This window comes from Gobio gobio, assembly GCF_949357685.1.
Source record: "Gobio gobio genome assembly, chromosome: 5".
Lineage (NCBI taxonomy): Eukaryota > Metazoa > Chordata > Actinopteri > Cypriniformes > Gobionidae > Gobio > Gobio gobio.
The window spans coordinates 16,622,692-16,650,571 of record NC_137101.1 but is presented as its reverse complement, the minus strand read 5'-3'; the positions used below and the strand labels follow the sequence as shown (position 1 = coordinate 16,650,571).

Here is a 27,880-nt window from a genome sequence, read left to right as displayed (position 1 = left end):
TTTAAATGGTCTCAGAGTGCACTCTGGTGGTTTTGTCTTCATTCATGAGTGTTTTGGTCTGGTGTATAATAAGGAAAGCACAATTTGTTTTCTCTCACAGTTCACTGTTTAACATGCAAAAACAAACGGTGACTGGCCTATCTTTGCCATGTAAGTGAGTGAAGCGTCCATTATTCCCTCCTCTGTGGCTTCAACTCATGAGCTCCTCACTGGCCTGACAATTACCATGAATTATCTTCACTTCCAGACAATCAATTAAGAGAATTATTGAACTCCTCTGAAACCTTATCGGTTCTCCCCAGCAGGGCAGCACAGTGAAGATAGATCGCAGATTGTGAAACCTCTAAAGACTGACTCTTGATCATTTTGCGTACAACATGGACCTGCAGTCACTCTGCCACAATTGTCAAAGATGGGCTGAACTAAACAACCTTTAAACTAAAGCTTTATGCAATAAACTAAAGTGGGCTTCAGGTCCGCTGCCAACAACAAAATATGCCAAGCTAGCAGACTGCAATTATATCTATTATACAATTTCCCCAGTGATTAAAGGGCATTTTTAATACAGCTTGCATTAACTGGATTAGACGCAGACAATAACAAAATTAAATGCATTGTAGAAAGCTGGGTTGTGTCTTGGAATACTCTGACATTCGGTTAAACACAAGCAAACGCGAAATGCTGTCATTACAATCGTGTGCACCATCAGTCATTTACACAGCAACTAAAAAATGATCATTTTCTGCCATCTAGTGATACACATAAATCAAGCGGACGAGGTGAAACATTTGTAATACCATATTGCCCTCTAATGGATGTTTTTACACCTAACTGACATTTAACTCGTTTATCGTATTGTCTCAACGCCAAAAGACTAATAACAACTTTTTAACGAAAAGAATATCAAAAAGAACTCACCAAATGTAAGAGTTTTATAGATAAAACGACGAATGTACATCCAATCGCGTCTTTGCCCTTCGCTTCACACACACACACACGATTGAGATTCATCAAGGCGTAATGGGGAACAGGTGTATGTGGTTTTTTTTTTTTTTTTTTTTTGAGAACTTTTATTTTGCATTAGTTTTCATTTTAAACGTCTCGTAGAAAATCAGAACACCACACAGAGATAACTTTTTTTTTTAAACTTTACACTAAAATCAGGATGTTTTGCCATCCAATATCTTTTAATTATTCTGTCATTATCAGAAAACATTTTATGAATATTAATAACAAAATATTTAATTCCATAAATAAATTAAATACTGTGATATATTACAATAAATAAAACCTATAATAAAAATGCAATAATAAACATATTTATATTTGCATATATAATAAACATACATGTTATTTTTGTATTGAATCTTTACGTTGTTCTCTTTTGCACCATATAATAAACAATAATTTTTATAACAAATTTAATAATATAATTTACAATTAAATGTGAGCTGTCCATTATTTTTCATGAAAGAGAGAAAGCAGTTACAAGTACACACACACAGAAAGCTTTTGCCCCTTTATATACTGTGTATATATATATATGGGTCAATGACATGACTTAGGCCTATTGTGTCCAAGTTAAATTCATGACATATATCACTTTATTGTCAGGTGGTGCAACTGTCCGAACAAATGAACAGACTAAAAAGGTTTATATCATATAAACATGTTTTTTAAATATCAGTAGTTTTAAAGCTGTTGAGATAATTGAAAAACTTTTGTCCAGCAAATTTGTATATTCTCAAATGTCAGGGTGGCACAACTGCAAACATGGCTCTTTTATTATGAATTGACAAGGTAATAACAGTAAACATGATAATGCATCATTCAGAGGAGAGGACCACAACTGATCCCTGTGGCAGAGTGAAAAGGTTTAAATCTCTCTCGAATATAAAACTACTACTTTCAAGTAGCCTATAGGTTGGTTCCCTTATATGTCAGGTGGTACAACAACAGTGTATACACTATTTGGTTGTATGCCGCCTGACAGAAAAACAGTCAAAAAAATCTATTTCAACACTTTAAAATGTTGTTCATAAAACTTGTTTAAACGCATAGTTCATGACTCAAAAATATGCACTTCATCAGTTTTGAAAATATTTTTTAAAAAGCTTTTTTAAGCTTTATTTGTCAATGACCTAGCCTATATATACACACACTGCCGTTCAAAAGTTTTTGATCTGTAAGATTTTTAATGTTTTTTAAAAAAGTCTCTTATGCTCACCAAGGCTGCATTTATTTTATTAAAAATACAACAAAAAAACAGTAATATTGTGAAATATTATTAAAATGTAAAATAACTGGTTTCTATTTGAATATATATTCAAAATATAATTTATTTACGTGATGCAAAGCTGAATTTTCATCAGCCATTACTCCAGTCTTCAGTGTCACATGATCCTTCAGAAATCATTCTATAATGATTTGCTGCTCAAGAAACATTTATGATTATTATCAATGTTGAAAATAGTTGTGTAAAACATTTTGTTCGGGATTCTTTGATGAATAGAAAGTTCAAAAGAACAGCTTTTATTTTAAATAGAATATTTTGTAACATTATAAATGTCTTCACTGTCACTTTTGATCAATTTAATGCATCCTTGCTGAATAAATAAATTTATTTCTAATTTATTTAAAAATTTGAATTTTTCTTTCCCAAATTTTTTTTTAAAACTTTTGAATGGTAGTACAATGTTGCAAAAGCTTTCTATTTCAGATTGATACTGTGTGTGTATTTATATATATATATAATTAAAATACATTTATAAATACATTATTTATTTTTGAGTAATTTGCCAAATTAATTTTAAATATTTATTTCAATTTCTTTTTAATTCTCTGTTATACCACATTTTAACAAACTGGGCATATGAAGTTTCAGTTTCATATTAACAAAAAATAAATATGTCAGACCCAGAAAAATTCCCATAAACTTCTTTGAGTGTGTAGTTTCTCAGTGCTGCATCATGTAGTTCTAGTCTGTAGAATGAGAGGGAGGGGCGGGGTTTGTGCTGTGCACTTCGCTCGGGGCCGCGCATGAGCCGCTGAGCCCAGGACGCGCGCACTCTGCTGCTCGTTCTTTGTCCTCCATTGCAGCTGGTGTTCGCAGCTCCGCCGCACAGCGCAGGCCCGAAGTAGCGCAGCCGCTCTGAGGTTAGTGCCCTACCGCGCAATCTCCAGCCATTTCAGCCCCGGCGCAGCCGCACCAAACAACCCGGCAGCGTTTGCCTTTCACACACTCAGATGCAGATCGCGACGATGCGAAACAGAACATGGGACGATATCGAGCGCTTTTGCCAGGATGGCAATTATTATTTACCCCGCTCATATTTAGGGCAAAAATAATCATGGCGCTGTCGCAGGCCTTTGGCCTACTGAATTTAGATGTGCAATCGTAATCGCTCTTGTTTTTTCCAGATGCTAAATGGGTTTTCAGTGATTGATACCTTGTGTTTATATGCTCTTGTTTATATGGAATCGGATTTGAATGCACGTTTAATGCCATATTAGCATAGCAGTGTTATCGATCAGTCGAGTGTTTAAATCGCTTTATACAGATTCGACAATGGTGCCCGGCTAAATTTGATCTAAAAGATAATTTCAGTTGTTTTGCAGCTCATCGGAATTTTGACTATTGCAGTTTGAACAAGCATCAGTGTATTAATATTTCACCAACACAGCCCGCTCTCTTTAAACGTAACGTTATTATTCGCAGTTTGAAAATAACCGCCATTTATGTGTTTGTTATTAATGTTGGGCATCACTAGTCTAACGTTATATCGATTCAGCTATTTCGGATATTCAAACCTACCTTTTATAATAGCTATTAGTGGTTGTTAAAATGTCTTTTGATATTTGTAAACGTTTTTGGTGACTTGGTCGTATCAAATGAACCGTTTTCCAGCACATAGTGTCATCAAGGCCGTTGAATTGAACAGAATGGTGATGATGCTGCTCAGCTGCGCGAGCTGATGCATTTATCTGTGTGGATCATTCGTAGCACCTACGTCATCCTTCGTTATTTGTTTCTCTTTTTTTTATAATTTATAATTTTTTAGTACATTTAATCCATACTTTCTGCTGTGAGAGAAATGTCATTAGAGTATCTTATTACTCAATAAAATGTAACTTAATGTTCTCTTTCTTCTGTGTCATTGAGTTTGTCATTGATAAAGCTTTGATTTCTTGTTTTAAATAATTGTTTTAAAGGTATTTATTTAATAACATGATTGTACATTGCTGCTAAATTGTAATACGTACAGCATATGCTGTTAATAATATTGAATACTAACATATCCTTTTGGGTACTGAAAGCAGTCAGTCTTATAAGCTCCAGCCAAAACATTATCATTGTAAAAAAAAGAATATTATGAGTAAATTATATTGATTGTCATGATTAGTGCCCCCTACTGGAGTGGTGTCTTAAGCAATACAAATAGATGCAGTACTTTATGAAAATTGTTATTAGATAACTTTTGTGTTTATAGAAATGAAGAGACCATTTTTCTACACACTAAGTGTAAACTACTAATTAGCATATACATTTACTCTAATTAGTAGATAGTGTCAACATTTTTGGGTCTGATTTGGACCACTTTATGACATTGAGATCACACTCAGTGGTCCAGTTTACCTGGATTCACCCCAGATTAAACATTTTGCCATGCTGTTTCAATATAAAAGCACATCTGCCAACACTACTAATAGAATACCTTGTAAGTCTGATTCACATTATACACTTTATAAAATAAATATAAGACAATGTCATAATATGTGCCCCCTCATATTTTTGAGTGCAATTTAAATGCATATGCAAAATTAAAAATACATATACACATGTTGTGTGTATATATATATATATATATATGTGTATGTATGTATATGTATGTATATATATGTATATATATGTATGTATGTATGTGTATGTATGTATATATATGTATATATATGTATATATATGTATGTATGTATGTGTATGTATGTATATGTATGTATATATATGTATATATATGTATGTATGTATGTGTATGTATGTATATGTATGTATATATATGTATATATATGTATATATATATATATGTATATGTATGTATGTATATATATATATATATATTGCGGACCAGTTACTTGTGGAATCTGTGTGTGCTAATATATTGTTTATATGTGTCTCAGTGTGTTTGAGACAAACTGTATCGGGTGATGGAAGACCACACAGTGCATCAGACAGAGCACATGACCACTATCGAGGCCCATGCTGTCAGTCAGCAGGTCGGACAGGTGCACGTCGCCACGTACACAGAGCACGGCATGCTGAGCGCTGATGAGGATTCGCCCTCCTCGCCCGATGATGACGCTTATGATGACTCCGACATCCTCAACTCAACTGGAACAGATGAGGTCACGGCACATCTGGCTGCTGCAGGTAGGTTCCTGCATGTGGTTGAGGTGTCCTGACCCTCATGCAAATCTTTGACTAGTGGTTATTAGACTGGCCACTAGATGGCGCACTTAAACCATAAATTGGCAGCTGTCTCAATGTCAGTTGCCTCAATTCCCAGTGAATACACAAACTGTATATATCCTGGATGACACAGAATGTCTAAAACCAGCTAATTTTATGCCCATAATTCTTTTTCAGGGCCTGTTGGCATGGCAGCAGCCGCCGCTGTAGCAACAGGGAAGAAACGTAAACGGCCGCACATCTTTGAATCAAACCCTTCAATCCGTAAAAGACAACAGACTCGCTTGCTTAGGTGAACTATATTTGCAGTGTTGTTCAATGAATTGTAATTAAGCATCAGTGGTTTTTACAACATAAAATAACACATCTTTGATTACAACATTAAAAACAAAGTGTTATTTATCTTAGTATTATTCATATACTATTATAGTATTTATTAATATTTTAAATTAGCTGTTATTTTTTTAAGTTTTAGTAACTTGGTTATGTACTTTTGTAATTTTTATCATCTTTATTAAATATTTCTATTTAGCTTAAATTATTTTAAATTCAGTCATTTTAGTACTTATACAAATTTCAGTTAGTTGCAAAGGAAACACGTTTTTTTGTCTAATATTTAATGCGTTTCATTTTAGCTTTTTCAATTACAAAAAAATGATTTCGGTAACACATTGTTACAATAAGATCTCATTTTTAACATTAGTTAATGCATTAACTAGCACAAGCTAACAATGAACAATGTATTCATCAGCATTTATTATTGTTTATGTTAATAAAACTGCTCACATTAGTTCACAGTACTGATGTTACCTAACTTATGTTAACGGATACAACTTTTGATCTTTAAAATGTATTCGTAAATGTTGGAAATTAACATTAACTAAGATTAATAAACGCTTTGGAAGTATTGTTTATTCTTAAGTCATATTAAAGCTGCAGTCCGTAACTTTTTGTGCTCTAGCGGTTAAAGGAATACTCCACTTTTTTTGAAAATAGGCTCATTTTACAGGTCCCCTAGAGTTATATAGTTGAGTTTTACCGTTTTTGAATCCATTCAGCCGATCTTTGTATCTGGCGGTAGCACTTTTAGCATAGCTTAGCATAGATCATTGATTCTAATCAGTCCATTAGCATCTCATTCAAAAAATGACCAAAGACACAATTTTTCCTATTTAAAACTTGACTCTTCTACAGTTACATCGTGTGCTAAGACCAACTGAAAATGAAAAGTTGCAAAAAAAAATTTTTACACCTATATGGCTAGGAACTACGTTCTCATTCCTGCGTAATAGTCGCGGATCTTCGCGGCCGTACCATGGCTGCAGCGGCGCAATGATTCGTTGGTATTCTGTGAAACATGGTGGTAGTATACACCTTCGACTTACTATCACAGCCCTTTACAACACAGAACCATGGCTAATCACACAGGTAAATCCACAACACAATTTGTCGGCTGCAAGCCTGAAACTTTCTCTGCAACTACACGAACTTAGTGCCGGTCACATTGAAAGTTACCTAGCTGGGGGCTACTTTCAGGCGCAGTAATATCATTGCGCTGCTGCAGCCATGGTACGGCCGCGAAGATCCACGACTATTACGCAGGAATGAGAAAGTAGTTCCTAGCCATATAGGTGTAGAAAATCGCAACTTTTAATTTTCAGTTGGTCTTAGCACACGATGTAACTGTAGAAGAGTCAAGTTTTAAATAGGAAAAATTTTGAAAGTGTCTTTGGTCATTTTTTGAATGAGATGCTAATGCATTGATCAGAATCAATGATGTATGCTAAGCTATGCTAAAAGTGCTACCGCCAGATATGGATTCAAAAACGGTAAAACTCTACTATTTAACTCTAGGGGACTTGTAAAATGAGCCTATTTTCAAAAAAAGTGGAGTGTTCCTTTAATAAAAAGAACTGCATGTGTCTTGCGGAAGAATATTGCAGCCGGAGCTACTTCTCTCTGGTTATGTCTATTGCGAGTCACGCACGGACTGTGCTCCTCCGCAGCGGTTCCCGCCAGTCTGGCCTGAAATAGTCCCAATATAAACACTTTTAATAAGTGTACCATAATGATTCAGGGTAAGACAGAAACACAGTTTGGAAAATGGATTCATGTTGTACATTCTCATTGTATAATTATTGTAAATCTTGAACACAAAAAAAGTTAAGGACAGCAGCTTTAACTAATGTAATTAACAAATGTTAACAGTGAAACCTTATTGTAAAGTGTTGCCATGATTTTTAAGAGTTTTAGTCAACAATAACAATACTGACACTTACTACGTCTGCAGGAAGCTGAGAGCGACTCTAGACGAGTACACGACGCGGGTTGGCCAGCAGGCCATTGTGTTGTGCATCTCTCCCTCTAAACCAAACCCTGTGTTTAGAGTGTTTGGAGCGGCACCATTAGAGAATGTGGTGAGTATTTTTATTGTGCATTTCCACTTCATAGCATTTGCACTGTTTCTGATTTGATCCTTGTTTTGGTGTGTCCCGTGATAAGGTGAGGAAATACAAAAGCATGATTCTGGAGGATCTGGAAAACGCTTTGGCTGAACATGCGCCCCCTGGTGGTGGGGAACTCACCTCTGAACTGCCTCCACTGACTATTGACGGCATACCAGTGTCTGTGGACAAGATGACACAGGTGGGCACCAGGTGGCACTATGAGCTAGGAATTTACTGCTTTGCCATTCAAATGAGCTTTTTCTCGTGGGGCAGCAGTTAATCGAGTCATAGAAGTCATCTTACTTTATCCACTACAGGGCCTTAGCACAGGTTACTTTTACTTTTGGCCTGATATAAGACCACATAACCAGTTCAACCATTTCATTTACCAGCTAGCCCATTACTCACTACCCCACATGCTGTCTGCTGATAGCTAATGTCCCTCAGGACAGACAGACACACCTTGCTTAGTTTGTGGCAGTTAGAGGCAGGTCTGTGCAGGGATCATCAGGTGAGGCTTGTACGCGCAAGTAATTATCCGGCACACCGTGGCCGAGCACAGAGGTTTCTGATTGGCTCCCATGTGGATTAAGAGCAAAGTAGGGGGAGGGAATGGGCAGCTGATCGGTGTGTTTGGGGCGTGAGATTCCTCTTAATTCCTTCGCCATGTAATTAGACCATCTGCACAAACACAAAGAAGAGCCTACAACTCATGATGCGGCTGTGTACAATCTGTTACATGACTTTGAACACTGTACTTAAAGGTCCCATGGCATGGCATTTTTCTATTATTTTATAATGTTTCCTGAGGTGTACTTATATTGTTAGTATGATTTTTACATCATAAAATGTCATAATTTAGAAATAAAAGGCATTTTTTTCTATACTGCTGTTTGCCCTGTGGCTGACTGCCCTGTTTCAAGAGGCGTGTCTGCTGAGACTTCAGTAAAAATGCCCACTGTTGTGATTGGCTGACATCTTTGCATTTGAAATGAGCGGAGGGGGCGTGGTTTAACGAGGTCTACGAGGCACGAGCAGGCACGAGCTGCTGCCAGAGAGACGGATGGTCCGGAGTTCACTTCACATCAGTTCTGTCAGTCTCAGTTCAGTGCTGTTGTAGTTACAGCATATACTTCAGGTTATTAGTCTATTTCTAGTCGGAGGGACTGTCACTCATGTCAGAAAGTTAGTAACTTTAGTAAATTATGGATCCAGCGCTGACTGGAGACGCGAACCGTTTAGAACGATTCAGTCCGATTTGGTGAACTGATTCGGTTCACTAAAAAGAACCGGTTTAAAAGAAACATCGTTCGCGAACCGGACATCACTAATGTACCAGAGACTGAGCTCAGCGATTGCTAACAAAGTTATTTATAGTAACTACTGAGTTATGAGAGCGCTGTCAGTCAGCGCGAGTTTGTGTTTGTATCTGAGAGTTCTGAATAAACACGAGTCCCAGTCACACCGAGTCCGTCTTCATCATTATTACCAACTTTGTAACACATCTGTACCATTACAGCTGTCGAGATGAACGAGTTACGAGTAAGTGTTGATAATAGCATTATTTTTTAGATATGTTCCTATCATATGAAAAGTGTCAGTTAAGCCCATTGAGTACACAGCGCAAACAAAGACACAACAGCAGTAATCGAATGTAATCCAGTTTATTGTGGGAATAGCTGGCTAGCCCGGATATGCTCACGCTTACCCCCCCGTCTGCTTAATCTCGCGCCGCGTAAGGCGCCTCCACTATGGGCCAGATGCAGTACTGGGGATCGGGGATGTTGAAGGCCGTCCGGCCAGCCCGAGCTTCGGCGTGTGTGAGGTTTATCTCTAAAGAGATGTGAGTCTGCCGATGTTTAGAAGAAACTCATGACTGTATGCACATTTTAGAACAGATAGACGCGACGAGGACGTACAAAAACACTGACTCACAAGATAGAAAACACCGCTCTGTCTGGAGAGAGAGAAGCCGCAGTGTGTGCACGAATAATAAATAATTAGCTACACATAAGAAATCACTGATCACAGATCAGAAGGAACTAAAAAAAGACTTATGTTTTCATTTGTACATCCAAACACTGAGAAACTGCCAGCGTTCACTCGTTCACAAGCCATGATCTCTCGAGCGTTTGCATGGGCGTGCCAGATTCTCTGGGCGGAGGAAAGGGAGGTAACCGTTCCTGCTTGGACGTCAAACCAGGAGACTTCAGGATTGGCTCGTCTGGGCTGTCATTTTCTCAAAGGCAGAGAGAGACAGCCAGAACTCGGGTTTACACCGATCAACATTTCTATCCACTTGGGGACAATATTCAGGCTAGGGGAACTCATATTAATGTTGAAAAACCTCATAAAATGAAAATTTCATGCCATGGGACCTTTAACATCAGTATTTGTTAAGTTCAGGTTTTAGCTGTTATCATGATTTACTTTTGATCAAGATTTTTTTAAATTGGGTGTTATATATATATATATATATATATATATATATATATATATATATATATATATATATATATATATATATATATATATATATATATATATATATATATATATATATATATATATATATATATATATATATATATATTAGGGCTGTACGATTAATCAAAAAATAACCGAAACCGACATTCAGAACCTCTAACCAACGTATTTTTCCCATGTCGGTTATTTCGGTTTTCACGTGACTTAGCCCCGTCAGTCACATCAAGTGCAGTTTGAAGGCACACAGACAGATGCAGGAGCAGTTATCTGTGTTTATAGATACCCAGAATCACTATAGTAACTGCATGTTTTACACAGTTTATACAGGTCAGTTAATTGCTGTTCTTATAGCCTACGCGCTGACACACACACACAGACGGCGCGCCCCGAAGCCGCTTTCACTTTCGTGCTCATAAAGTTTGTCAAGTAAATGCGTTTAAAGGCTTGCCAGTTTCAACATTTAAAGCGATTGTGAACTATTCAAAAACAACAATATGGAAAACTTCTCCGTTCAGTGCTCAGCTTTTTTCAGTGACACAGAGCCGAGCCGTGTCGCGTCTCTGAAAACGCGCGCGCCCTGAAGGCAGACCTCTTTCACCTGCGTCCTCACAAAGCTTTGTCATTTGTATGTGGTTTAAGCCCTGCCAGTTTGAACATTAAAGCGAGTTTCGACCATCAGATGTGTATTATGTTGAACTAAGGCCTGATATATTTTGACAAACGAACACTCAGACAGAAGCTGTGACCAAAGTAGCTTAGAAACTCAACCGTTATAGGCATACATTTTAATACCTTTGAAGTAAGTACAAACTACAGCTTCATAATGAATAGAGACAGTATGAGTAATTCACACACACAATCACTCTCTCATTAATGCATTCAAATAAATGTAATGTAGGCCTACTGTGTCAATTTATCTGTATCTGATGTACAACAAACAGAAATCTGCTCCATAGACAATAACTGCTGAAAGTGAACCATTTCCTTCAAGTATTTTAAAATCACAATGCACTTTTTCATTAGAAAAAAAAAATCCACCTTTAATAGTAGAAAATATTTACAGTACAAACCTTATCAGGAACCTTATGAGGGCAAAAAAAAAGAAGAGCAAAATAATCGTTCATTAATCGTAATCGAGGTCAAATGTTCAATTAATCGAGTGTAGTGTGTGTATATCTAGTATAGTGTATATATATATATATATATAATTAGGGCTGGGCAATTAAAAGGATAACGATAACTATCATATAATTTTTCACAATAAAACTTTAACAAGAGTTCGTTTAATGTTCTATATAATGTTTATGCCCCAATAGTGGAATGAAACAGTGCTACTCATTTCAACCTCGCCACACTGACCAACAGCACTAGCTATATAACAGATGTGTTTACTCGCTGAACGATCTCGGTCACATGTCAAACAGGAGAAACATTGTGCGCAATGATAGTCAGAAGGCTTTGCAATCTACAAATCACCATCATTTACCATGGACTTACTGTTGTAACACTAACTGCACCCATGGTGTTGTGGCAGAAATCAAATTTTATTATATTATTAATGTAGACGTATTAAATGAGTAATGGAATATAATTACAGTTTTGTGTGATTTAGCTATAGCATTTGTGCATTTATACTAAATGTATTTAGGCTACTGTTTTTCATACAAAAACCATAGAAACCTTATAGTTGCATTTTAGCATAGTATGGTTAATAAAACAAAATATTAATATTGCAGCCTTCACTGCAAACTGCTGAAGATACACAAGTCATGATTCATGATTTGAAACAATATCACCTGTTAGGAGATAAATTTAATTAAAAAAAGGGAAAAAAGGAAATTTAGAATTAAAGGAATTGATTTGATCTATTCAGATATTTTAAAAAGTGTAAAGAATTTAAAAAACGTGAAGCAAGAGTAGTTTAGAACCACAATTATTGGTCTGGTTTCTACAACTTTCACTTAGGAGCAAAAGTCTGACTTTAAACTTGAAATAAAACAAAGATTTGTTGTGATAGTTCTCAATATCAACTGATATGAAAATTAATAATTATATTTTTTTGGCCATATCGCCCAGCCCTAATACAAATATAGAGTATACATTTTTCTAGGTATGCTTAAATATTTGACATTAAAGGGATAGTTCACCCAAAAAATTATTTGTTTTGCTGAACACAAAAGAAGATATTTAGAAGAATATTTGTAACAAAGCAGATAGAGCAACCATTGACTACCATAGTATTTTTTTCCCTACTGTGGTAGTCAATGCTCTATCTGCTTGGTTACAAATATTCTTCTAAATATCTTCTTTTGTGTTCAGCAAAACAAAGAAACTCACACTGGTTTGGAACAACTTGAGGGTGAGTAAGTGATGACAGAATTACAATTTTTGGGTGAACTATCCCTTTAATCTTAGTGTGTGCAGTTTGAAATAATATTTTAAAAATCCTTATCCAGCGGTCACAACTGGAAGAATCATGTAGTGACTTTTATATTTTAACAAAATATAAATTGTATCAGAATTATTTTTGTCTCCTGAAATCCTTCTCCACTAGCTGTTTGCCATGTTGTTGTCTGTCACCGTCCAATGTCAGGCTTAGAGGAAGTGTTTGTGTTTGTGACAGTGAGAGAGTGGGAGGGAGGGAGAAGCTCTTTTGGGAACTGATTTATTCCTCCCAAGCCAAATTTAGCTTGTGATGTCGAGGTGAACAGACGTTGCTACAGAGTGCTGTGCAGTACAATCCCTAGCCTGCCTACGGAATTACCAAGGGCACTGAGGGCACTGGGATAAACTCCACCACCCTCACCCCCAGGACAGAGCTGTCGCTGGGCTAATGGACTGCCCCACACAACTCAGTGTTGTTTTAAAAAGCACAAGCCAATGGAAATTTCAACCTAAAAAAAAAAATAAGCCCCTTTATTGTAATGTTAATACACTTAACAATTCCTTACTAACAGTCGAACCAAAAGCAATTGTAAAATTTGTGTACTGAATTAAAAAAAAATTGCATTTATTATTTTTATTTCTTGGTTTTATTGATTTATATTACATTATATTATTATATACAATTTTTTTTTCCAGCAATTACTTCAGTCTTCAGTGTCACATGATCCTTCAGAATTTTTTTTGTTTTTTTTTAATATGCTGATTTGGTGCTCAAGAAACATTTCTTATTATCAATATTGAAAACATTTGTGCTACTTGATATTTTTGTGGAAACCGTAATGCACTTTTTTTAGGACTTGATGACTTGATTTTCATTCTTGGTGAATATAAAGTTCAAAAGAACAGCATTTATTTGAAATAGAAATTAAAAAACAATCTTACTGACTCCAAACTTTTGAACGGTAGTGTACCAACCTCTTAAAGTTGTTAATTTATTTATTTGTTGTCCACATAATCTATAGTTCAGTGTATGTTCCATCTTCTCAATCTCCTGCAGTCACTGCACAGTGGAGCCTCACCCATAGATTAATCTTTAAATAGAAACCTAATAGTCTACTTTTAGCTTTTCACGAGCTATATGTGTGGGCAGACTGTCTGCACTCAGTTGCAGAAGGAAGGGGAAAAAATCAATGGTTTCCAAAGTCTTTTCACACAAATTTAATTTTTCCAGAGGCCCATCATGCACTCTGCCACTCCCAGTTTAAAATCTCCCACAGTCATTGTGTGCTCTTTGTTGCTTTTTCAGGCCCAGCTCAGAGCGTTCATTCCAGAAATGCTAAAGTATTCCACGGGCCGTGGGAAGCCTGGCTGGGGGAAAGAGAGCTGCAAGCCCATCTGGTGGCCGGAGGACATTCCTTGGGCCAATGTACGCAGTGACGTCCGAACAGAGGAGCAGAAACAGAGGGTAGTGTTGGGTGCTTTACACAAAAATAGTTCTACAGAATACTTTTGACCAACAATAATTTTAGTTTAGTTTTACCATATTCTATATATGTATTTGCATAATTTATTATAATTTAGCAAATTTGCATCTATTTGCATATTGTAAAATGATATTAAAATTGTGTGTGTGTGTGTGTATATGTGTATATATATATATATATATATATATATATATATATATATATATATATATATATATATATATATATATATATATATATATATATATATATATATATATATATATATATATATTAGTGCTGTCAAAATTAGCACGTTAAAGCATGCAATTAATTTTTTCAGATTAACACATTACATTTTAAGCAATTAATGCAGTATCTGTTTTTTCTGTCATCATTTGGCTAGCGTTACATTATATAATCACGCTCTTATTCAAGCAAATGCTTTTAAACCATTCAACGATTAATGAACAATAACAGAATTATTGTTAGCTTAAACGAACAATAACAGATTAATGCAAAAATGCCCGTTTTGCCGAGTATTCTCATAAGAGCAGTCTTAAATTAGTTAGATAACATCTCAAAATAAACTTAAAGAGTTGTGCCAAGAAAATGAGATGTGTGTGACAGCAGCATAATAAACCAGTTGATGTGATGTCCGTCATTAATGTTGTTCAAAGAACAAAGGTAACAGAGAGAAATTGTAGCTTTAATAAGGATTCATTCATTTTTCATTTATTATTTATGCAGTGCAGACTGTTTGATAACTTCAATTTCTGTATATTTCCTACCTGTTAGTCAGGTAATAATATATTTCTTATAATGGGTTTATGTGAATTTAAGCCCAATAAATGTTGAATGTCTATCATTAATGTAAAAAAAAATCAATTTCATAGAGATATCAGTAGCAGTATTGGTATCAGTGATGCTGTCCTTCATTCATAAAAACATGCCATTACAACAAATATAAAAAATACAAGAAATACTCAGACCTGCCAACATGTACGCATTTTTCGTACTCGGCACGCATTTTGACCCTTTGGTACGCTTGTACGATTCGCTGCTCTCTATGTACGCATTTTGTTGCATCTCGCATTTCGCCGGTTTCAGTGCAATCTATGACGTTGATTCTGCTGCTGAGCCACAGCGTGAAAGTGGAGTGAAAAGCTTTCGGCCAATCAGAGCGCTTCATTACCTCGCTTACATGCCCGCCCCTCCTAGACAAATGCTTCGAGTCCGCGCCGCGCGCGTTCGTTTCATTTCAGTGCCTCAAGCAAGCTAGGCAGGCCGGATAACTGCAGGCTTGCATGCCATGGCTGAACCGCCTCACAGAGATACGCTGTTGGCGGTTACAGCCGCGGATGACTTGACGAAAAATTATATTTTAAATAAATTTGGGCGAGTGGCGGTTGAACCAATCAAATGGGAAAAAATATATGCATTCTTAAATATTGTTACAGTGTACTAAGCAAACCTGCAAGCTATGAGCCCAGCTGTCAGTATGGAGGCCTAGGCTAAGTTACTTCTCGTAGATATTTTAAAACAGCCAGTCGTTGTAGCCTACCACAGATTATGGAGTGATATAAAAATGGCATCGGGCAATGGCAGCGCGAGATGTTCAGAAGAACGCAAGAGCTAAACTTCTACAAGCTCAATAACATCCAGAGCAAAAAATAAGGTAAAAAAATAGTCGAAAAACTTTGCCCATCGTTTATTACCAGATGTGCAAGGCAAGCGGGCAAGTTTTGGGGTTGTTATGGTCGGATAATTAAAATGTGAACATGCACGTTGCACAGTTGTTCGGTTGACTTTCAGCAAATTTAAATGAATGAATAGAGTTTGTGTAATATCAAGCTCCTTAATTCGTTTCTTGTATGATTTTGTTTGACCTGCTGGTATAAAATGTTTATAAACTGTTGTGTTGTGTTGCGTCGCGTCTTGCCACATTCAATGTAGAAAGCATTGCTTTCGTTTGAGGGTGCTTAACTCGCGTCAGTAGACAAAAAGTTACCTGATTGTGACAGATGGTCGAATTCACATGACACATTATAAATTAGCATTATAGTCTGCCATAGCCTACCCTACAGTATCAAAAAGACCAAAGCCCTCTGATGCAGGGAAGATGAAAAATGTGGATAAAGACAGAGGTAAAGTGATGTAATGAAGGAACAGTTTATCTAATTGCATAGTATTAAGATACTAGTAAATGAATGGCAATTTTTTTACCTTAAACTTTATGCTAACAATTGTGCTGGGTTGTCCAGAGTGGCACCAGACAGTGTGACTTTACCTTAATCTTGTCAGATTTTTTTAAACGCATGGAATATCAGTTTTTTATTAATGTTTTTACTCTACAGTTGTGTAGTTGTGTTAAATTATATACATTTTTATTTATTAATTAAAATTCATATTTAATTTGATTAAATATTAAATTAAATGTACATAAATTAGTAATAATAGTCTATTTATATAATAGCAACATTTTATGTCAAATTCAAATAAAATATCTACTACTCAGTTTCATTCATAGTGAAAATATGAAATGGGCCATAGTTTAGTGGAAGTACTCATAAAGTTTCTTCAAGGTTGGCAGGTCTGAATACTGTTTAAGTTGTTTCTACATTAATTTGGAGAGTAACTCTGAAATTATTACAATATAAAAATGTGTGATTAATTGGTTAATTTTTTTATTGATTGACAGCACACATGTGTGAAGAGAATACAGTAGAAATTTAGATTATAATAAGAATAGGTAATATTTAATCAATTTAATTTATTAAAATGTATAACAATACACAGTAATAAATAGCAATATTTACCCACATGTATTTTTTAGGGCTGTCAAAAGATTAATCGCGATTAATCGCATCCAAAATAAAAGTTTGTGTTTACATAATATATGTGTGTGTACTCTGTTAATTATTATTTATATATAAATACACACACAAGCATGTATATATTTAAGAAAAAAATATTATTTGTATATATAAAATATTTATATATATTTATATATATATATATATATATTATAGATTATATAAATGTATATACAGTATATACATGCAAATATTTCTTGAATATATACATGAATGTGTGTGTATTTATATATAAATAATAATTAACAGAGTACACACATATATTATGTAAACACAAACTTTTATTTTGGATGCGATTAATCGCGATTAATCTTTTGACAGCCCTAGTATATTTACTTGTATGGAAAAGGCTGATTGATGACAAATTTATTGTTGAATCAGCCACACCATAGTTTTGTCAGCTTTCCACAAAATTACATCTGAATTGAAGCAAATGAGCTAAAGCTTGCATCATCTTGATTTATCGAGGGCTTATTTCCGTTGGAAACAGGTGTCATGGACGCAAGCCCTGAGGACTATTGTTAAAAACTGCTATAAGCAGCATGGGAGAGAGGACCTGCTCTACGCCTTTGAGGACCAGGTCACCACACAACAAGTTGCCACAACAGCCACACACAGCATTGCGCACCTAGTGCCGTCACAAACCGTAGTGCAGACGATCAGTAATCCTGATGGAACCGTCTCGCTCATACAGGTGAGCTCAGGTCCCAGCTGTGGGAACAACTACACGGTTGTTTTTGACTACAGTATATATGAGATCCACTGAAGGACTTCATTTAGAATAGAGGGGGATCAAAATGCTAAGAAATAACTAATTTGTAACATTAAAGTCAACATGACATCAAATAGTTTACTGTATCTGTGTGAATATTATAGAAAAATATTAAGCAGCACAACTGTTTTCAACATTGATAATAATCAGAAATGTTTTTTGAACACCAAATCAGCATATTAGAATGATTTCTGAAGGATCATGTGAAGGCTGGAGTAATGATGCTGAAAATTCAGCTTTGCCATCACAGGAATAAATTACATTTTAAAATGTACTAAAATATACAACACTTATTTTAAATTGAAATAAGAATTCACAATATTACTGTATTTTTGATCACATAAATGCAGCCTTGGTGAGCATAAGAGACTAAAACATTAAAAAAAATCCCCCACATTTTTAAATGGTAATTTTTGTTATGCTAATATAGTTTTTAAGAAATGTATTAAATAAGAAAAAAGTATGCATTTTCACCGGTTGGTCACATTACAGTGTCCTAACATCCAAATTTGGACTGATCAAAAGGTCGGCACTGGAGCCACGGTAGCAACACTGGCAGATGCGTCAGAATTGCCAGGCACAGTGACAGTCGCCCAGGTGAATTACTCTACAGTGACGGATGGAGAGGTAATGTCAACACGCATCTTGTGCAAGCTCTGTCCTGTCCTTACACACTGTGCTTTTAGGTCATATCCCTCCCTTCACACCTATTAATTTAATTCTGTCTCTAAGGTGGAGCAGAATTGGGCCACACTACAGGGAGGCGAGATGACCATCCAGACCACGCAAGCGTCGGAGGCCACGCAGGCTGTGGCTTCCTTAGCCGAAGCTGCGGTTGCTGCATCACAAGAGATGCAACAGGGGGCAACTGTTACCATGGCACTCAACAGGTACTCATGGGAAGTTGAGGTGAAGTTGGGGTCGGGGAAAGAGAGAAAGGAAATACTGAACCGCAGCAGCATCTAGGTGCAGGTTTAAGTCCCCAGGGTCTTATTAACAGGCCTCACCTGAGCCTGTCCTCCTGTTTATCACAAGGAGGTAGCAGCAGCAGTAGCCCAGAAATACAGCACAGCGGGAACAATTGGATCATACTCCATTCCCACAACAATTAGGCTGAGGAAGCGTTGTTTTCTGCTCAACAGTCTTCATTAAAGCAGTAAATCCGCCATCAGTCTGTTTAGCACAGTCAGGACATCTACAAACGGGATCAAAAAAAGTCTACTTTTCGTCTACTAAAGCCCTGTAGCACTGTAAATAGCCCCTTATTTTTGTCATTATCTCAAAGGGAATCGGGATAGACAATCTTTGGACTCTATTTGTATTGGACGCCCATTTCTGCCACATATACGAAAAAAAATTATGCTTTGTTTGAATTTCAAGTGATAAAAATACTCATAGGTATAAGTGGAAATGATCATGTACTAAGATAAAAAGTCAACATTATGAGCTTAAAAAGGAAGATTTCAGTGTCAATTTTGAATGTTTATCTTATAATTATCACTTGGAAAGTTTAAATTATGACATACTGCGTTGTAATTGTCTTTTCATGTAATTTTCGAATGTTATAATAATGACAAACTTAGTATGTCAATTATTTTTATATAATTATGACTTAGTCTGTCAATTTCGACTTATGTCATTTCTACTTTTATCTGAAAAAGATGTAATTATGACGCAAGTTAGATGTAACTTATATCATAAGAAATTGTCCTAATTGACTTTTTATCTCATAGTTATGACTTGGTGTCAGTTTTGACTTTTTGTCATAGTTTTGACTTTTATCGGTAACACTTTACAACAGTGGTTTTCAACCTGTGGGTTGCGACGATATTGCAGGGGAAGATAATAAATATTAAACTGTTACTGTGTGTTCATTATTTAAGCTCGCTGATTGGTTGTGTTAAGAATAAACCACCAATTTGTCTACTTTTGCTGCATACAGTTACTGTAGACTACAACCGATTTAAACATGGATAAATGGTTATCAACAGGGTCGCTGAAAAGGACAAATGCAGAAGTTTCTTCATCTACAAGTAAGGATAAATCTTCAGCAATGCATGACATCAAAAAGACAAATTCATTAGTGACTACCTAGTGCTAGTCTACACATGTGTGGGAGCGGAGAACAAACCGCTACCGCTCTGTTTTGCTGAAATTAAGCACTATCTTATTTAGCTTATTTTAAAAAATAGCTTTACACATTATTTCCAACTTTCTTTTCTTCAGCCCAACATACAGTGCTTAGTAAATGCTAAACAACATCAACCTTTGCATTAGGTGAGTCTCAAAGATTTTAGTTTACAAGGTCTAATTGTTATGCCAGAGTCTCTTGAGGCTCGGCCAGGTCTAATTCCACGGGGCTGCTAAGCACCCTCAAATGAAAGCAAGAGCATCCTCAGTTGAAGCTGTTATAATAGGATGTTGGCGAACGCATTTGTGTTTGCGCTCTATAGAGCGTTGACGGTTTCTATTTACAACATGCTTTTGCAGTGTTGAACAATGTAGCCAATCACAGACATGTCTGTTGATTTATTGAACGCAATGGCCAATCAGGGGTTTCTAAGTTAGTCAGAGTTTTTCTTCAGGGCTGACTTATGCAAGCTGGCAAATCCTCTCATTTTAACAAACAGTGTTGACACAATGTAAAGAGATTTATTGTGCAGTGTAGACAGAATTCACTCTCTTAATTGCAATGATTGGCAAAGTGAATATAGCAATGGAAGGGACAAAAATCTGATATGTGCACTAAGGTTAGAGCACCCGATTTGATTCTGGAACCGGGCCGTGGGCAGGCAACCCATTATCTGCATTTTCTGTTCAGATTTATGGCCGGTTGACCAGTGCATCTCTACTTATGTGTCAGAAATGGGCGACCGTATTTTGGACATCTTATCACGAGAGCCAGCAGAATTTGTATAGGACAGTGGTTATCGTTTTCTGGTTCCTGCACTAGGGGGCAGTACACACCAATTCACATCAATACACCTCAAATCCTGTATAAAGCATTGCATGTTTATGAAAGCGGAGTTATTGTGAGATTATTTCCTTAATTTACATTTCTGTGTTGCAGTGAAGCAGCAGCTCACGCAGTGGCGACGTTAGCGGAAGCCACTCTTCAGGGCGGAGGACAGATCGTGTTAGCAGGAGAAACGGCGGCTGCAGTAGGAGCTTTAACTGGAGTTTCGGATGGCAGTGGTATGAATTCCTGCTCTATATCACAAGCAACCACACACTCTGTACCAGCCTGACATGCTCAAATACATAACAAACAGGAAAGTTTGGGGCGGGCAAACATATGATGAAACGTCCCTTTCGTCATCGCTCATTAAGTATGTGAGGGAACGTATGGGTCTCGGGTAAGGTGTGTTAGAGCGCAAGGAAGTCAGTGGAGGTCTATTGTAATCCCCGGGGTGTTTGTGGGACAGATGGTGACTCCAGCCTCTACACTTCTCGCTAATCCTTGCTTTGACTCAACCACTAAGCGCTCTGCATATGCACGGCACCCTCCAGTACCGCTGCTTACACATGCATTAGAAGCCATGTTACAGTCCAATTGCAGTGCTGATGTGTACTATAGGCATTCGTTACAACATAGTGGCACATGACATGTTTTCTGTTTTAGCTACAATAACTACGTTAGATTGAAAGAAGCTAGAAAATTGACATAAATGTATGTATTTTTCCTCTTCTGACCATAACATCCTTCAAGACAAAGTGAAGTGCCACTTGCAACTCATTTCCTTAATGTGACGCATTTCTGTGGAAAATTGTTGCAGAGGAAGTTAAGATTACGAAGACAAATCATCTAGGGATACACCAATATTAAGATTCTGGCCGATAAATCTTTTCATGTTATGGCCAATAATCAATAAATGACCACAATCAAAATTCATAACACTTTATAATAAGGTTCCAGTTGTTAACTACATGAACTACCAATGTTTCTTAATCTTAGTTTGTTCATTTCAACATTTACTAATACATTATTAAAATCAAAAGTTGTATCTTTGTAAACTTAACAATAACACTAACAACTAAAATGGTTTACAGTAAATGCTACAAGTGAATTTATGCAATACATAATATACAGTATGAAAAATGGATATTCATTTTTGAGATTTGCTTAAGATTACATTGTCCCCTGTTTCAGATGCATATTGGTTGAAGTAAAAGAAACTTTTGCTGAAAAGAAATAATAGTAACATTTTGCCGTTCATATTAAACATAATTATAATAAATGATAAAATGCATTCTGTGGATGGACATTCGGTTAGTGGCAAGTGCTTTGTTCGGATATAGGAACATTAAATTAAAGATTTAAAGTTTACAATATCTACAGATAAATTAGCTGACAATTGATATGGTGCATCCTTCATTTTTTGTTAATTAATTTATAATATACACTATTAATTGATCAATAACAATAAAACAAAGAACATCCATTAAGAAAGTAAATGGGGTCTATATTGCTTTAATGTTATTTTAATGGATAAAATGGTTCTGCTCCAAAGTTGGTCCAATCATACCTGGCCATATCCCAGGGACCTATTGTACCTAGTGTCCTGGCTTCCCCCATTGACCAAAGAGAAGACCCCCCCCCCCCCCCCCAACCCCTTGAAGAACCCTCTTAAAGGGCTTTGATCCTCTCCATTATCAGTGCATAGTCTAATCACAGAGCCAGCTGTCAGCACCGGGAAGCCCAGTCTATAAAACACACACACAATCTCACATGACATTAAGAGAATAGACAGGAGCAAGGGCTGTATTTAAAAGCTGATTAGCAGGCATTAAAACTACATTTAAAGACATGGGCGTCGGGCCTTTCCCTACTTTTGGTATGAATATATGACCACTGCAGTTATATATTTTTTCTGTTAATATTTTATATAATTTAATCATTAGGTGTACAAGTTTATTAGCAATTCTACATATGCATGCAATGGTTTAACTACATATTGATCTATACTTTTTGGTCCCACAGCCTAGAGGAGATTTTATACTCGCTATCAGTTTTTCTCCCCTTGCCATCTTTTTTATGTTGTGTAATGAAGGAAAACTGTTGCTTGATTAGAAGATGTCACTTTATATAACATTGTACACAAGTAACCTTTCTAGAGGAGGGCAGTACAGCGGATGTTAGTACGTCCCGTTTCCCACATACGTAACCAAGCATGTTGACTGTTCATCTAAACCAGCAGTGAGTCCCGGAGAGCCGCCTCTGCCCAAAACGAGGCCCTTACCTTTTAAGCTGCGCAATTATACCTAATTTACGCTTCAGCACGAGGAGGTTTGGGAGAGCGTAGTCAACAACAGACACTTGACGGACAGCGAGCGTTTATTGACCTTATTCAATCAGTGAAATGGCAGTGCGGGTGCCGCTTTGAAGTGGCCGGTCTGAGGTAATCGTGACTGATTTACGTTTCCTGCTCCAATGCCCCTCTTTCACTCCGTAAGCCTCGTAGAAACCCTCGATGTCAGAGTGATTGAGGGTTTGTAGGCTCTTCGCGCAAAAAAACAATGCTTCCAAATTCCCTACTTCTTTCCCTACATTCAATTAAGAGAAATCAGAGCATTTGGACTGAACCACTTGTATCCCACGTGGAGAAACTGATTTTCTGATGTTCTTTTAAAGGGGTGAATCTCAAATACATGTCTGAGTTTTTGTCAAAAGAAAAATATATGTGTATATAAAAAAACATCCGAATCCCTGGAAACTGCGTCTCAGACAGCTTGACTTTTTCATTGCATTCTGCGCTTGAAGGGACCAATTCACTCAAAATGATGTCAAAAATGTTTTATAAAAAAAAGACAGTCAGCCTGTTCATTATAGCAAATAAACAAGCTGGTGTACAACAAATTACTCCAGATAGACAACAACAACAAAGTTATAGAATCAAAGAGAACAATTAACAGTAACTAGTCATGTAGCATAACATGAAGAAGTGTGAGATCAATTGAAGGAAGAGGAGGTGAGAGAAAGATAATTATTTACTGAGCAGAGCAAATAGATGAGTTTTAAGTTGGGACTTAAAAGTCTGGAGAGTAGGTGTGTTACTGATATTCGAGGGCAGCTTATTCCATAATTTAGGGCATAAATAACACTAAAAGCCCTTCCTCCTACAGTAGAACGTTTAAACTTGGGGACGACAAGCAGGTTTTCATTGCTGGATCTGAGGGTCCGGACAGGAACATATGGTTGGACTAACTCAGCAAGTTATTTTGGTGCAGGACCATGACTGGCTTTATAGACTAAAACTAACAGTTTAAACTGGATGCGACTGGCCACAGGAAGCCAGTGAAGTTGGTTGAGGATGGGGGTGATGTGTACACATTTTTTATTAAATGTTAGGGCTCGAGCAGCAGAGTTTTGCACCATTTGAAGGCGATGTATAGCCTTAGTAGGTAAGCCGCTGTATAAGGCGTTACAGTAGTCCAATCTGGAGGTTATAAAAGTGTGAATAACAGTTTCCGCATCATTAAAGTTAAAGGAGCGGCGGATACGAATGTGTATGAGTATCCTAGTAAACATAGTCGGTTATGTCCTAAGTGAACACAAACACAAAACGCACGATTCATGAATGCATTCGGTCTTAAAGTGACAGCATCCTAATAATCCTCTACTGTCTGCATTTTTTTATGTTAATCAAACAACAAATGACAAAGAACTTTAAAAAGGAGACTATGCAGTGTTATTTATTTGAATAGCCTACTTTATTAAATTTCGGTACCTGAAAACTATTAGACCTGCTTGAAGAGCACATTTCATTTCTATCTTTCTTGTATTTATTTGTGCTATTGCTTGTAATTTGATTTTGTTCTTTATTACTGACTGCTTACTTGTCTTTAAAAATGTAGGCTATTACATGTATATTACTTAAGTTAGTAGTTTTAGCTGTGGTATCGAAATTGGAATAGAGGATTGTGAATTTTCACTAGCATCTACAATTTTAGTGTCATAACTGCCTGTTTTTGTGTCATGGCTGGTAAAAAAAAATATTTTTGGCCAGTAAAATTTCCTAAGTCACCGGCCATTGGCAGATATTATTTATGTTAAGTATTTTACATAATTGTAATTAATCGTTTATTTTTATACTGTTATATTTGAATATACACTAATGACAACTGAGTGTCATTATAATTTGTCATTGTTGGTAACACTTTATTTTACAGTGTCCTTGATACATGTTACATTTAGTTACTAGTTTAGTAATAACTATAAATGATGCATAATTACATGAAACCAAACCCTCATCCTAACCCTATAGTAAGTGCATGTAGTTAATGATTATTGCTCAGTACTTAAATGTATAATTACAGTGTAACAAATACACCTTAAAATAAAGGGTTACACTTTATTTGAAGGTGTCATTGTTATAGTGTATTTATATATTAAGTAACTACATGTACTTACTATAGGGTTAGGGTAGGATTAGTGTTTGGTTGAGGATTAGTTGCATGTAATTATGCATAATTTACTGTTATTACTATGATATATGTAACAAGGACACTGTAAAATAAAGTGTTACCAAATAAAGTGTAACCTTATTTTTATTATAAGCACTTTCCAATTTAAAGTGAAAAAAAGATTTAATGAATTTATTTAATTGAATTGTCATAGCCTTATTAATGCTTAATTAGTCAAGTTTTATTAGCTTCGTTAATGTATTTTTTATGAATGTTTCTTCACAGGTTTTGTGAGATTGACCCTAGGAATTCATTAAATAATTCTGTGGAATAAGTCAAAATCATTCTTCCATGCCTGTTTAAGATATATTTAAGCTCAAAACCGATCTACTTTTGTGTTAAGCTGCGATTAAAGGGAACATTTAGCTTGTGGAGATTGTCCCGGCATGAAAAGATAAAGTAACTGGCAGGCTAAATGAGTTTGAAATATGAGCCTTTCTTTGAGATGCATCGTGAGACTATTTCAAGCACCCTTTTATCAGGCCTGCAGGTACGTAACCGTAAGACTTAGTCTAGGTTAGCGAGTCGCGGTTAGTTCTGACCTTCCGCTTTGCCCGTACGAGCGTGCAGCCCGGACAGATTGCCCACCCTCCTGCCCCATGTGACTGCAGCAGTAATCCAGGCTGCTCCGCTCACAGCTGGGCGTGGAAACAGAGGTAGATTGAGGAAGAGAGAGGGGTTTACCTCGAGTCAGAGAGGGAGAGAGAAACGGAAGCTGGGAGTGGCCGCCTCAATTACTCCATTGTTCCGCATTGCAGTGTGATGCACTAGCCCTGCCCTCTGCCCCCTTTCCTAGGGCCGGCCCTGGCCGCGTAACGTTGAAACTCTTAACATGGCCGCTCGGTTGCGCACGCTCTGCAGCCTCATCCAACCGCACTTTAAAAGTCCCCTCCCTCCAACTGTCTCAAGTTACGTGCATCCCAAACCACCAGGCCGCTGCCTTCGCTGACGACATCACAGTTGTACATCTTCAGCTAGATCTGTGAATAGTAACCAAAATGAGTTTATACCCACAGAGATTGTCATATATGTAACGGGTGTTTGTGTCATCCCAGGTCTCGTCCAGATTCCAGTCAGCATGTATCAGACGGTCGTCACCAGTTTGGCCCAGGGAAACCGACCCGTTCAGGTCGCCATGGCTCCCGTAGCCACGCGCATCGACAACACGGTAACACTTGACGGACAGGCGGTGGAAGTGGTGACCCTAGAACAGTGACATACTCTACCCCTGCAGGTGTGTGGGACAGGAAGTTCAGCGCCTATGTGAAGTGGCTGCTGGACTATAGTGTAAAAATAATATTTGAACCTGTTCACAAACGCCTGTAGGGGTTGGATGGCTTTTTCCTGTTAATATTATTATTTTTTACATTGTACACAGTTGTCTTATTTTTCTTTCCCCTAGTGTTGTTAAATTTGTTAACGTTAGTTATTATTTTTTTTAGCTGATGTCTGATAAATGTATTGCAACAAAAGAAATGTATCCTCAACAAGAAAAAACAAAACCAACCAAATTTTCAGCCTTCAAAAACTGGCATCATTTGTTCCTTTCTCCCCAGATAAGGCATTAGGTCTGTTTTGGTCACGTTTTCGCCTCAGTTTTTATGTCGGTTTATGTATATATATATTGTGAACCATCTTGTGCCATATTTGAATCATTTCATTAATATATTATGTGTAAATTGCATTACGATTTTAGTGTTAGATTCCATTGACTACTGAGATGACATGCATGGTTTATTTTTTGTTGGTCTTTTTGTAAGTCTGTATAATGTAGAATTCTCTTTGTATGCATTTCACATTAACTCCCAATGTAAAAAAAAAAAAAAAAAATGGTATGACCTTGAATGATTGTGTGGTATATTGAATGAGACCACCATTTCCTGTCGGTACAGAATTGTTCTGAAATTTGAACACTGACGCACAGCGCTATCTATAGACTTTCACTGAATTGTACTATTAATCGATAACTATAAATGTCGACGACTTACCAATGACAAGGCTGAAGATGTAGCACTCCATATCGTTCAACTTTTATACTTCAGATAATGAACAGACTTAACATATTCATGGGATATTAGCATTTTGGAAACTGATCTTGTTATGGAACTGCAGGGGGAGATGTTTTATTTATTTTTGTATTTATTTTTCTTTAATGTTTTTGGTTAGGCGTGCGCTCATATCTTTAGATTAACACACAATCACATGTTGAAAGATTAAGATAAGTTCATATCCCTTTCTTTATCTCTCTTGTATTGTTTCTACAATGCAAATTTGTGTGGCAAATATGGATGTTTTGTTACTGTTTATCACCTCTTCCACTCATAACCCGCTCTACGTTTCCTGCTCCTGGTCCGTTTGAATTTTTATACGTCTGTAACATAATGAGATCCTTTTTATGTAAAATATAAGGTTGATGAAACCGAACTCTCCCATGTTGCCGGTGAAAGAATGATGGTAGCATTGGCAGAGTTTGTCTTTCCCTTTTTATCCAGTCTTGGAAATAAAGTGGCCACTATTCAGAA

At 36.6% G+C, this 27,880-nt stretch overlaps 1 protein-coding gene across 8 annotated transcripts; it reads left to right on the top strand.

Moving 5' to 3' along the window:
• The first annotated feature begins 3,046 nt into the window (after positions 1 to 3,046).
• Positions 3,047 to 27,880, top strand: nrf1 (nuclear respiratory factor 1). 8 transcript variants are annotated; one of them, XR_013816480.1, is made up of 13 exons: positions 3,067 to 3,156; positions 5,176 to 5,425; positions 5,642 to 5,756; positions 7,755 to 7,881; positions 7,967 to 8,110; positions 14,090 to 14,248; positions 17,613 to 17,816; positions 18,420 to 18,521; positions 18,627 to 18,784; positions 19,886 to 19,927; positions 20,121 to 20,171; positions 20,716 to 21,089; positions 26,414 to 27,170. XR_013816480.1 is itself a non-coding variant. In XM_079816871.1 (12 exons), exons 2-12 carry the CDS (start codon positions 5,203 to 5,205, stop codon positions 26,572 to 26,574), a joined length of 1,560 nt encoding a protein of 519 aa, XP_079672997.1. In that variant the 5' UTR covers positions 3,047 to 3,156; positions 5,176 to 5,202; the 3' UTR covers positions 26,575 to 27,880. The 8 variants fall into 8 exon arrangements, 5 of the variants coding, with proteins under 5 accessions (XP_079672997.1, XP_079672998.1, XP_079672999.1 ...); XM_079816871.1 differs by lacking the exon at positions 20,121 to 20,171 and having other exon boundaries at positions 3,047 to 3,156; positions 20,965 to 21,089; positions 26,414 to 27,880; XR_013816481.1 differs by lacking the exon at positions 20,121 to 20,171 and having other exon boundaries at positions 3,050 to 3,156; positions 18,387 to 18,521; positions 26,414 to 27,165.

What these genes read in the sequence shown, in the direction of transcription:
- nrf1 (XM_079816870.1), top strand. Translation starts at nt 5,203, where the DNA reads ATGGAAGACCACACAGTGCATCAGACAGAGCACATGACCACTATCGAG. An exon ending in CGGCACCATTAGAGAATGTG is followed by an intron (nt 7,882 to 7,966) that starts GTGAGTATTTTT and finishes TCCCGTGATAAG; the next exon opens with GTGAGGAAATACAAAAGCAT. An exon ending in CTGTGGACAAGATGACACAG is followed by an intron (nt 8,111 to 14,089) that starts GTGGGCACCAGG and finishes TTGCTTTTTCAG; the next exon opens with GCCCAGCTCAGAGCGTTCAT.